General features: G+C 46.7%; 1 protein-coding gene across 6 annotated transcripts in view; it reads right to left on the bottom strand.

Moving 5' to 3' along the window:
- Nucleotides 1–1,082: 1,082 nt before the first annotated feature.
- DCUN1D2 (defective in cullin neddylation 1 domain containing 2) overlaps nt 1,083–13,509 on the bottom strand; it is a 230,305-nt gene continuing 217,878 nt past the window's right edge. For all 6 annotated transcript variants that reach the window (XM_086934703.1, XM_086934698.1, XM_086934697.1 and 3 more), the window contains one exon: nt 1,083–1,625. In XM_086934703.1, coding sequence (XP_086790829.1) covers nt 1,546–1,625 — 80 coding nt within the window. In that variant the 3' untranslated portion in view covers nt 1,083–1,545. The remainder of the gene's footprint in view (nt 1,626–13,509) is intronic.

The raw sequence follows: 13,509 nt of genomic DNA, 5'->3' as shown, positions 1-13,509 counted from the left end.
TGTATGTATTTTTATATGGCTTAGAAACCATACAATGCTCTTACAGTATTACTTCATAACACTATTCGCGTTGTACGCATTATACTTTGCATACTGTCTAATAATTGTAGCAGTTCACCTCTCTTGCATGAGAAAGAAGACTGTTCAATAAACCTTTTATTGAAAACGCCCGTCTCTCTATTTCTCTGCAACTCTGTAGAAAAGAAGCATGCACGATTGACTGAGTGAACTAGTTATCTATTGTTTCCACGACTCAGAGATATATTCTTATTCTTGGGAAACAAAGTTTTCATGTTTATGCGGTTGTCAGAAACGAATCCCTTCTTGTGTATTGGAGAAAGTGTCTAGTGACCTCTGAGCTAGCTGGCAGTCACAATTAAGTTTAGTATATTCGAGAGACCTACTCACCTAAGTCCTACGTCATATCTATAGGATATATTATTCCAATGCGCAGAGCCTATTGGGAATATAGGAACTAAACAACAGTATGTTGGTGTGTGAATGTGTGTCTAGGTGTTTGTGTGTATGTACTAGAGGGTTTGTGCATACGTTTGTGTGTGTGAGGGATTCTCTGTGATGGGCTATGCAAGGACATGGTCAACATGTGCATTTGGCACACCACAAACAAAGTTCCTTTGCCTCCAAATAAGTGACAGAATAGACAATGGATATATATATTTGACCAGACATATCTTTCAACCTGAAACACACTCATATGTAGAGAGTGTATATGTATTTACTGGTATGGGGGGGTTCCTCTGTAACAACTTTATTTTAGTATGATAAAAATGAACATAATGTCCTTAAAGGCTGCACTAGCTCCCAAATGTGAAAGCATAAAGATTATAGATCTTCTGGTCATTGTAGTGAAAGTTCTTGATATGTGGTTTTCTAGGACCAAATATTTATGTTCACTTAATTTAAGGGTGTTATTTTTAATACCTATATTGAACAAACAGTCTAGAAAGTGTATTAAAGTTATTAGACATGTAAACGTTGAATTTAAATACGAGCACCAATGTTTTGGAAATATTTTTAGTGCAGTTAAACAATGATAAACAAAAAATATAACATACAACTGCTTCATTTAAGGATTTAATTTAGACCACAAATACTGTTTTCTTTTTGTAAGTACAATATAATACAGTTGTTATTTAACTGCTGGTGTTTTACCTCAAGCCATAAACTCAATGGCATGCTGTGCTGTCAAATCTTTCTTTCTTGCGAATAAAATGGTATCTCACCACTCCTCTCCAAAGTATAAAATCATGCAAAATCTACATTCTCTATGAGACAACCAATACAATAGTTGAAGCCAACATCCTACAAACAGCCAGAGCTATTTTGTGAGTACTGTCTTGCAATGTCCATCTTTTAGCCATTATTTTCCATAAGCTGAACAAAAATGGGACTCTCATTTCGGTCAACGACTAAGCCCCATCACTGTTGCAACCGCTGACGCTGAGTGCTCATGTATTGGCCAACAATGTCTTCGTTCCCTGAAGCAGTTCATATTGAAAGCATAGTCCGGTTTAAAATGTCTTTTTAAAACATTTTACGCTTTCCTCCAGAAATTAACGGTCGAGCATATTCCACAAAATCATCTATAAGAACAGGCCATGCTCCTGAAAAGTGAAAAAGATATTCAAAATTACAAAAAAGTATTTTTACCATGAATTTGAGTAGGTATACAAATAAGGAAAGTATTGTATTTCAAACGCTACATTATTAACCCTTATGTACCAAAGTAACACAGATCGCCTAGGAACAACAGTGGCAAGAAGGATCTAGTGCATACAGCTGAATAAACTACAGCAAAATAAATTCGGGGTGAATAATTACAGGCCAATCATACACTCATTCATGTAGTTTGGGATTTTAAGTTGCTTCAACTACCAATGCTTTAAACAAGGATAATCCAGAAAACCTCACACACACAAATTGGAGGCTACTTGGAAAGGAACATTATCATGACACCAGCCCTAGTTTCAACATGCTTGGAGCAAGTTTTAGAGGTAAAATGAGCAATGTGTGACAAAAATGGTCACCTAAGTGTACACAAAACAATTAAATTATTGGGCAATTACGAGAAACAGCCATGGCACAACAGTAAAAGGATAACTGCTAACATTCAAGATGTTAATCATAAACCAGCAACATCATAGACAAAACTCATAAAACTCTATACTGGATGCCACACTTTTCTTCCTTTTACAATTAACCCGAACATGGGATGTGAATGAGCAATACAATGAAAAATGTCAAGAAGGAATAATATATTGCATATATAAACATTTATAAGTTTGTTTACTTTAACACGCCACAAAGTTCTTAAGCATTCTGGGAATCCATATTTCTTGCTCTCATCTTAGTTCCATTTATCTATTTGGATAGATTTCTACTTGCCAACTTAGACCACTTTTTTGTGCAGCCCCACAACATAATTTCTACTTCTCACCATACAAACCACAGTAATCCACCAGATGCCTGCTTCTGCCCAGTGTTTCATTTGTGAAAGAATAAGAGCTGATGCCCAAAGTATTCCTTAAGAGCCTGCTGCCTGTGGTGCTGAGTGTCAGAGTTGCCATATAACAATGTTTTCTAGTATTGGCTCCATCCCATGCCTCTTTTATCCATGATCATATGTTCCTTGCCCATTTATATCCCTTTTACAGGCTCTTTTTCATCTCGACTTTCTCCCTTTGCCATGGTTTCTCCAACTTTCTCTTTCTTCCTCCACGTCTGCCTCTCTCTCTCTTGTTTTGGGTCAAAGTCGGATGATGAAAAATAAGACCCAATGCTACAGAATGAGCATTGTGGGGTTCACCTGCAACTACTGGCTCACATTAAGCAATTCTAATACTCTTTAAACATAGCAACACTTAATTGAGAATTGAGTCAAACATCCAACGTTCCACCTTGTACGATGCTGTTAAATCACGGTCTTGCCGCATGACAGTCAGCATAGGGTTAAAATTTGCCAAGTGTCCATTACACGTCCAATGATGTTTCTTCAGTTCGACCTAGTCATAAACTTGCATCTGCATTGCTCTTTCCCATACTTCATTTACTTTTCAATATATTTTCTAGCGTCATTTTCCTTGCTGCAGGACAACATTCAACACCAAGTGGTGATGATGCAGTATTTAATGGGACCACACAAAACACAAGTACAGAAAGAACACAATGTGACAGTTTTCCCGCAAAAGAAATCTAGCTTTTTGGGGGAGGGGGGAGGGGGGGGGGCTCGGGATGACACAAGCAAATGTTGAGATATGACTCTCAGCTTCTGGGGCCTTTCAGTCCTTTCCCGAAGTCATTAAAAATGTGTAAGAACTGGAGCCTCATTGTCTTAATCTTTGTAATAACTGTAGTCAGAAGACAATGGGATGATAAGAATTAGGACGAGCACCATTAGGAGGGTCCACCTTCTTTAAGTTGGACATGTTCTTTCTAAATGTGCATGGCGAGGCCTGTCAGGCCGGTCGTCTGAAGTACGCACTCTCAGTGAAGAGTAACCAAACAAAATGTTCTTATATCATATATAATATCATAATTTCCAGGATGTGGTAAGGGGGTCTTATGACTATAAACTCTTATAGGAAGATAACTGTCTACCGACTGGGATTGTGTGGTATACTTGAACGTGATACAAACAAATGATCTCAATTAACTTGCTCTTGGATACATTGAATAATCGCCACTTGGGGGATTCACTGTACACCGAAGCTTTCAAACCACATCAGATGGCCAGGTTGACTCTTACATGACATTTACAGGGGACAACAATGTAGTGTTTCTCTCTTGTCTAAATGAGTTGTTATCCTATCTTGTGTTCAAGAAAGAGAATCATACCCGTGGGGGATTTACAATCCCAATACACCCCAAAGTGTGCGACATCCTACAGATAAAATAAAAGGATTGAGCTATTCAAGGGGGTAGACAGAGGGATGATTATTTTTGTAGTTCGCTTGCTCAGCGAGTAAAGAATAATGAAATAATTGAAGAATACATTGGATTGATACGACAAAGGAATTACGCATCTGTAGCGACCACGACAATCATCAGAACCCCTGTGTGGGTCGGAATTATAACCGCACGTACAGAACTACTTGCAGAATTTCATGGCCTTGAGAAAGTCGCAGGATCACACCCTGTTGCGACGAAACGCGTTGGCTGTAGCTGGCTGTTGCTGGAAAAGATCTGAATAAAATGTGAAAAAGGAAAAAACTACAAGGAATATTGTTATTATGTCAACAAATTAAGATATGTATGTACTGATAATTGGGAAACCCTGCTTTACTAAGGAGTAAGAAGTACTTTTAATACCAGGATGGGAACAGCCTGTCCCTAGTGACCTGGACTTCTGTAGTGTCTATCCTTTTAATACCAGGACTGGAACAGCCTGTCCCTGTGACCTGGAGTTCTGTAGTGTCTCTACTTGTAATACGGGTGCCGCTCGGAGGCTCATTTTGTGGAGAGACTTCTTTTAGGGCATTGTTGTAGTACCGGCGGGACTGCGAGGACCGGCAGCCCGCGCGGCAACGTTCCGTCCTCTTCCCGCCCCCACCGCACTTTGGAGCTTAAACCAGCGCGAAGTAGGGGCCACTCGGAGGCTCATTTTATGGAGGGACTTCTTTTAGGGCATTGTTGTAGTACCGGCGGGACTGCGAGGACCGGCAGCCCGCGCGGCAACTTTCCGTCCTCTTCCCGTCCCCGCCGCACTTTGGAGCTTAAACCAGCGCCTCGGGCCCCCTCTTCGCGGGAGCCACTCGGAGGCTCATTTTGTGGAGAGACTTCTTTTGGGGCATTGTTGTAGTACCAGCGGGACTGCGAGGACCGGCAGCCCGTGTGGCAACGTTCAGTCCTCTTCCCGCCCCCACCGCTACTTCCCTATATCAATGGGTCTGCATCCCGTTTCGCGGGACGCGCGCACCGAGCGAAGCCCGGGCCAAGGGTGGGCCCGTTCTAGCCCGTTACAGACCGAGCAAGACCGGACCAGGCCTCTTGGTTCCTGCTTCTCTGGCTGGCGGATCTTCGTGGATTAAGGACCATGTCAACTCGGGAATTGAGAAGCAGAGCCACGGTGTCGAGTACCATGGTGGCAGGTACTTTGGACAATTTTTTGATTAGAGCGAACTCACTGGTGACTAATGAACTAAATATTTTAGAAAGACGCCTCTCGCAGGGAATTGAAAATGTTAGAAGATCTTCATTGGGCCTAATTGCTAATGCTAATTCTCCTGAAACGCTTGGGGAATCTCCTATTGCTCTTCTTAATACCATTGACCAAACAATAACTGTACTTCAAGAGCTTCGGAGTAGCCCCGTTACGCATAGAGGTTCCCTTGTGGTTATCCCTGAGGTTATTCCTGTGCAACCTAATGATAATAGTGTGTCACAAGGGGATAGGCACGATTCCAACTCTCCTCATCTACAAGGAATCCAGGAAGGGGCTGTCCCAAAAAGAAAACGTGGGCCACAGGCAAGGGGTGGAAAAAAGGCGAAATTAGATAAATGTCCTACTAATAAAGATTCTGCAGATGCCATGGAAGATAGCATGGTCCCTCAAGCTAACTTTATTCCTAATCCGCCATCCAAACTATTGCCAATCGTACAGCCATCTGCTTTTAGATTTGGGGATGTCGCTCACGCCGGGGGTGATCAGATTATTCTCGCCCTCGGAAACATCTTGAAATCTTTGATTGACCCCCTAGTTGCTAGACTTGATTGAATTGACCTTAAGCTGCAAACCATAGAAACGGCCACTGAGGCTATGGCAGACCAGCTGAAGATACTGGAAAATATGCAAAGGGTTTCCAATGAGACTAGGGGGGGTTCCCTATCAACTAATCCCCCTCCTTTAGTAAATATTCCTACGCAAGCAATCCCCATCGTTCCTGTACAGAACATCGACTCTGTTGCATTGACTAATTCCCAAAGGCCGGTCAACAAACCTACTGTGAATGATGAGCGAACTAAGGTTGATGGTAATAGAGAGAGGCAAAAAAAGGTAGTAAACCTACCGCCTGAAGCTGCTCCTCATGTAGTGGTTCTTGCTGGTGTCCCTGAGCTTAGTGACTTTACGGAAGAATTTTTTCCATCTTTGAGGAATAAAGTTGCTAGCTGGTGGAACACATTCCGACCCCTTCCCCCCATGCCTCAAGTGAAATTGTAATGGTTAGAAGGCTTCCGTGGGTGGGTTATACCAACAAAACAATCAAGGGTGACTGTATCCTGGTGAATTTTAGGAACCCATGGATTGTCTCCCACATCTGCAATTGGCCGGCCAGTAGTGAAGACACGGCAATCCAGTCTGTCCCAAAAAGTGTGGGCCATCACTAATCTTTTAAATAAATCTGCCGTCAAACCAATTGGTCCTCCACTGGAAATCTATAAATTGCAGGCACGGGGGCTGTAATCTATGGTGGCGAATTGTGGGGTCACAAGTGTGCACCCGCGATTGCCACCGTAGAGAACAGATTCTTAAGACTGTTGGTAGCATTGCCCCAAAGTACACCTTTGTTGCCGCTCAGGCTGGACCTGGGCCTTAGACCCATAAATGAAGAATTGGGCTTCAAACCTCTAACTTTCTGGAGGAGACTCTGGGTTACCCCGGAGTAAAAAATTTATAGGCAAGAGCTTTCGGATGTTCTAAGACTTCCGAATGCTCGGAAACTTTAGTGGATAAAGTATATTAGAGAGGAATTTGAGAGACTAGGCCTTGCGCTCATGTGGACCGATCCGGAGCGCGCTTGCAGAAATAGATCACGCAAGCACCTGACCAATCTGTATCATGAAACCAACTTATCTGCTTGTCTAGCGAACGCCCAAATTGGTACCTTGTCCGCCACGTTTTTAATGATTAAAGACTCTTATAAATTTGAGCCTGTCTTTGATGATATTAGTCCTGTTACCTCCAGGAAGTTGTACTTTCAATGGAGACACGGCTCTCTGCCAATCAGAGACTTTACGAGCAAGTGGTGTCCATTGTCACTGAAAAACTGCCCTGGATGCACCTCGGAACTTGAAAATGAATTGCAAGTCATGTTCTTCTGCCCTGTCTATCGAAAAGCCAGAAAGAAGTGGATTATTCCACTGTGCAAAAAATTTGGGGATCATGCACTGTCTGCATGCATACAGAATACTTGAAACAGATCTCGCTCCTCAAATTGTTTTTGCTGTAACTAAATTTTTAGCAGCTATGTAGATAATTAGAAGGAAATTTGTGAACTCTGTATGAAACTCGGTTCAGTAGAAATAATTGCATAGATCCTAGGGACCATGATCTCTGATTTTAGATGGGCAGGGACACTTACTGTTGGAAGGAGGGTCTGTGAAGGAGGCAATCTACTGTACCAGCGCTCTCTCTCAGCACACGAGGCTCCCAGCGCCCAGTCAACTCCTCGCCGCACCCGCTCCGCGGGTGCCGCTTCGCCGGTGAGCCCCGGTCCGTGCAGCTTCGTGGGAGCACTTTGAAGGTCCGTGGCGGCAAGGCGGTAAGGGGCGCGAGGCACCAGCGGGGCTGCGAGCGTGCAGGGACTTCATTTCCCAGAAGTCCCTGCGAGACCAAGGAAGAGCTTCCGGTCCGCTCTCCCTGCTGGCCCGCCCCCCGCCCACCAAAGGATTTTAAAAAAGCGTACCTGCACTTTCCATTTCGTGGGACACTTACTGTTGGAAGGAGGGTCTGTGAAGGAGGCAATCTACTGTACCAGCGCTCTCTCTCAGCACACGAGGCTCCCAGCGCCCAGTCAACTCCTCGCCGCACCCGCTCCGCGGGTGCCGCTTCGCCGGTGAGCCCCGGTCCGTGCAGCTTCGTGGGAGCACTTTGAAGGTCCGTGGCGGCAAGGCGGTAAGGGGCGCGAGGCACCAGCGGGGCTGCGAGCGTGCAGGGACTTCATTTCCCAGAAGTCCCTGCGAGACCAAGGAAGAGCTTCCGGTCCGCTCTCCCTGCTGGCCCGCCCCCCGCCCACCAAAGGATTTTAAAAAAGCGTACCTGCACTTTCCATTTCGTGGGACACTTACTGTTGGAAGGAGGGTCTGTGAAGGAGGCAATCTACTGTACCAGCGCTCTCTCTCAGCACACGAGGCTCCCAGCGCCCAGTCAACTCCTCGCCGCACCCGCTCCGCGGGTGCCGCTTCGCCGGTGAGCCCCGGTCCGTGCAGCTTCGTGGGAGCACTTTGAAGGTCCGTGGCGGCAAGGCGGTAAGGGGCGCGAGGCACCAGCGGGGCTGCGAGCGTGCAGGGACTTCATTTCCCAGAAGTCCCTGCGAGACCAAGGAAGAGCTTCCGGTCCGCTCTCCCTGCTGGCCCGCCCCCCGCCCACCAAAGGATTTTAAAAAAGCGTACCTGCACTTTCCATTTCGTGGGACACTTACTGTTGGAAGGAGGGTCTGTGAAGGAGGCAATCTACTGTACCAGCGCTCTCTCTCAGCACACGAGGCTCCCAGCGCCCAGTCAACTCCTCGCCGCACCCGCTCCGCGGGTGCCGCTTCGCCGGTGAGCCCCGGTCCGTGCAGCTTCGTGGGAGCACTTTGAAGGTCCGTGGCGGCAAGGCGGTAAGGGGCGCGAGGCACCAGCGGGGCTGCGAGCGTGCAGGGACTTCATTTCCCAGAAGTCCCTGCGAGACCAAGGAAGAGCTTCCGGTCCGCTCTCCCTGCTGGCCCACCCCCCGCCCAAAGAGCCGCCTACAAAAAGCCATTTCACTCCCGCAGCGCGGGACGCAGCCAGGGCTAAGACTGGGCAAAGACAGGGCCGTTTTAGGCCGTTAGAGGCTGTTAGAGACTGGGCTGGGCCACCCCATTTCGATGTTCAAGTCGACCTCTAAACCACAACCCAGCATGGCTACCCGAGAGTTCAGAGACAGAGCAGCCAAATCAAAATTAAAAAATGGCACACTGGACGATTTCATCACCAGGACCCACACTGCAATCGATAATGAAATATCCAAGATGCAACACAGGGTGTCATTAGAACTCGAAGCTGCCAGAAGACTGTCAGTCGAGTTGACTGCCGCTAAAAAATCTTCCCTTGGCCCTATTGCCTGGGCGAAAAGTCCAGAACGTCCGCTAGGTCCTACACCCACCCTGATTGTTACCAATGCTGACATTCACGATACAAAAGCAGCAAGATCACCCTTATCACAGGTGAACCACTCAGACAAATCCATCTCCCCCCCATATACCCAACTGGGCGAGAATGTAGATCAAAAGGAAGGCTGTGACGAGGGTGTTCCCTCGATAGTTGAACCCTCCCCTGCCTCACAAGAAAAAGATGGTAGCTTATTCAAAGCACAAAAGCACACACACAATAAAAGGAAACGCAACCCTACCTCGGCATACTCTAGAAAAAAGGCTAAAGTAGCGAAGGCACAGCTACCAACCAAGGCACCTCCCCTTGATAAATCGTCAACACTGCAATCCGCAACTCTAGTAACATGCACAGAAGACACCTCCCTTCATACAGCAGTTATACAGGAAAACAACGATCTCACCATAGAAAGCGATACTGCAGGAATCCCCCTATGCTCTATCAAAGGGAAGGATGTCGAATTTCTCACTATTGTTTGGGAAACATTAAAAAAACTACTCACCCCAATAGAAAAGAGATTCACACACATAGAGACGCAGCTACTAGAAATTGAAAAAAGTATAATAAACTTGGCAACCGTCACTATGCAGAATTCTAATTCCACATGCACAACTGGAACCCTGCCCCCAGCCGTACACTTGGACTCTACCACCGAAGCAGCAGTAATCTCGCGGCCTCCCCCTAAAGCTAAGAGACTAGGATCGACTAACACACTTCCAACTGCCGCATGCTCTTCCCTTAACACTTCCAATACTATACCTAAGGTCAAACCAACACCCAAACCCCGAACTAAGGCTAATGTCAATAATCCTCCTAGTGGGGCAATACCATCCCCCTTAGCCGCACCTGCCCAAAGTATATCTGTCCCGACCGAGCAACCTAATGTTAGACACAATGGCCAGAGCACTAATCCTCCAACATCGCAGAGAGCTAGTACCAGTTTCATCCGATCAAGGGGATTTGTAGATCTCCCCCCAGAGGTCAGCCCCTATGTTGTGGTGCTAACTGGGGTAACTGAACTGGTATATAATCAGCATGAAAACTTTGCCTCTCTCAAGAACAAGGTGATTCACTGGTTGGAAACCAACAAACCAATCCCCAACCATCTAAGGAGCAAAATCCTTATGGTACGGAGGGTACCTTGGGTAGGGACCACACAAAAGACCTCCCCCGGAGACTGTGTGATACTCACCTTTGAAGACTCTAACACTGCTCACGCCATTTACTCATGGACCAACCATAGCTCAGCTACAACAATAATAGCAAGACCACTCACCTTTTTCTACCCACCAAGTCCCCCTATAGCTCAGGGGGGGAACTGGAGCAGGATGCAGGCGAGGAAACACACTTGGGGAGCACAAAGTAACTGGTGGGCAGATACCCCTGGAGGATGGAATGGGATCCCGACCTCCAATAGATATGGATGTCTTGAGGAGGTGGACTGACTTCCACATCCAGCAAACACTACACCCCCCTCACCCATTCAAACCAGTAATTACACTCACTCTCCAGACAATGCACCGATAACCAGTACTTTAGACACACCCACGATTGGCTCTTCTCTCCCATCAACACCAGTACACACAGTGTCAAGTGATCTTAGTCTAGGGGCAGATAGACATACCAAATGCGCTGCTATGGGTGATACTGCTGACTCCAACCAGGGGTTGAATATTAAACTCCCCATTCCACAGAGCCACACACCAAACAGTGCTCTACTGCATACCGCCCAACCCAATCAGTGTGGGAAATTTGTAGCTTTAGGGCACCGGGGAACACCAAACATCAGAAGTACAACAGAGGCTCACGGCACACTCTCTATTCTATCCTGGAACGTGGCTGGGTTAGCAAACAAACTAGACACCCCTGACTGGAGAGACTTAGTAGAGAGCTATGACATCTGCCTCTTACAAGAAACTTGGGCTAGAGAACAACCCAGCCCTCAGGGATTTGCGACCTTTAGTATTGAAGCAAAATGGGGGGGCAAAGGCCGTCCCTCAGGAGGCCTTTCAACCTGGGTGGGGTCCCACCTGGCATGCAGGGCCACACCCACGGAAACCAACTCTTGTGACTTCCAATGTGTCTCCCTAGAATGGCCATGCGGAGGGAAACTTGTAGTGATAAACTTTTATTCGAGGCCAGTTGGGGTTGCTGCAATATCAGGCACAGTGGAAGACCTAGCATTTTTTCTCGATACACACAACTTTTCCTCCCCTTTAATAATAGGTGGCGACTTCAATAATCAATTCGAACCACTCCCCGCCTACGTGGAAGGTATATCTGCCGAGGAGGATGAACTATGGGATATTCCCTCCTTGGCAGATGTAGTCACAAAGACATGCTCCCCCCTTGCTATTCAGATAATGTCCCTCACACTCAGTCACTCTCTTAGGGCATGTAACGGCCGGATGGAGGGTGATATTCCGCCCAAAAACACCTTCAACAGGCTGGGACACGAATCAAGGATTGACTACATAATGGTACCCACCAGAGACTGGAAGAGGGTGAAAGACTTCAGAATCATCCCCAGACATGATAGCGACCACAATCTGCTCACACTAAAGTTCGAGACCCCTTATCGTCAACTAGAAAAGGTAGATCCCAATGCACCACCCCAGTCCGACCTAGTGCTAACCAGCAACAGACGCAAAATTAAATGGACCAAATTGTTGGAAAACCAATCCAATGTTGAAAGACTCTATGCTCTAATCGCACCTGCCCTGGAAAAAGTAGAGTGCTGTGTGAACTTACTGGGGAGCGAATTAGAGACTAACATCATGGGTAGCCTGAACCCTCAGGTTCACCTGGCTGCACTCGAGAACATCCACTCGGAGCTATGTATCAACCTTGCAGATATATTGAACCCAGTGGCCAGGCTTCGCAAGCCCAAAAAGAGAAGAGCGACTTGGTTCAACTCCTCCTGCAGGCAAGCAAAAACTCTTCTTCTCGAATCACTGAAAGCCCGAGAATCCCCAACCGAAATCAGGGAGAAACGTCTTTCCTATAAATCTGCCCTCCACACCGCAAAAATAGAATGGGATGAGGAGAACTGGTTAAAGATAACAGCCGCCCTCGCGTGCCAAGACTCGCGGACATTCTGGCAAATCGTTAGGCATGGCTCGCCTGAACCACTTGCAGCTGTCGAGGCTTGTATTGCACCTTCTGTCTGGGAGGAACATTTCAAAAACCTATATCTCCCACATAACAGCGACAATGGAAGCAGCAAACATGGTGGAGAGTCCTCCTACTTTACAAACAGGACAACTGGGATTGAGGGCTTCACTTTAGAAGAAATCACCCTGGCAATCTCCTCCCTGCCTGCTGGTAAGGCGCCGGGCCTAGACAGGCTACCAGGAGATCTTTACAAACATGAACCCAGTGTTTGGGCCCCCTATCTAGGGGTACTATTTAATGCTATCCTGAAGGGCCTGCCAATTCCTTCCACCTGGCCAGGGGCTGAAATTGTGCCAATTTTTAAAAAGGGTTCGCCCCTTCTTCCTGCAAACTACAGGCCCATAAGCCTAATTGATGTTTCCCAGAAACTCTTTTCCAAACTTTTGCTAAACCGTCTACATGAGTGGATCAGGGACTATAACATCTTGAGTCCCTTTCAGGCAGGTTTTAGGGAAAAGGTCTCCACAGTGGACCAGGTCTTTCGTCTGTCCATGATACACTGGAAAACAGTACTACTGGAGGGTGGCAGCCTCTACACGGTATTTGTGGACCTAAGGGCAGCGTTCGACTTGGTACCAAGGAACAAGTTGTGGGAGGTCCTTGATAATTTGGGGGTCCCTGATGGTCTCTTGAAAATGATAATACGCCTCCACACTAGAAACTATGCCCAGGTTAGATGTGGTAGGATGGGAGAATTGTCTGCGAAGTTCCCCGTTGGCAGGGGGGTGAGGCAGGGTTGTGTCCTCGCACCAACCCTGTTTTGCCTCTACGTCAATGGGGTAATTGCCCATTTAGCAGGTGTAACCAACTCTGATGCACCGAAATTGGCCTCCGAGAGGGTATCAGCCATCATGTTCGCTGACGACACACTGCTTTTATCCAAGTCGGCAAAAGGTATTCAGTGTACCCTTGATGGTTTTGTGGACTTCTGTGGAACCCATGGGTTAGAAATTAACGCTACAAAGACTAAATTCATGGTCTTCAACCCTCCACAGAAATTCCACTTCTGTCCCAGCATTTTACATACTAAACTAGAAAGGGTAAACACTTTTGAATACCTAGGAATCATTGTGAACGACAAATTTACCTGGAGCTCCCACCTGGAAAAAGCGGCACTGAAACTGACCCAGCACTCGGGAGGTGTAATGAAGCTCGTGGCAAATAATAAATCCTCGGTTAGGCCGATTGGCCCCCCACTACAGATCTACAAATCCCAGGCCAAGGGGGCCGCCCTCTATGGATCTG

Source organism: Lissotriton vulgaris, chromosome 8 (assembly GCF_964263255.1).
Source record: "Lissotriton vulgaris chromosome 8, aLisVul1.2, whole genome shotgun sequence".
NCBI classification, from domain to species: domain Eukaryota; kingdom Metazoa; phylum Chordata; class Amphibia; order Caudata; family Salamandridae; genus Lissotriton; species Lissotriton vulgaris.
Note: the sequence above shows the minus strand (reverse complement) of the source record. Positions and strands in the feature narration are given on the sequence as shown.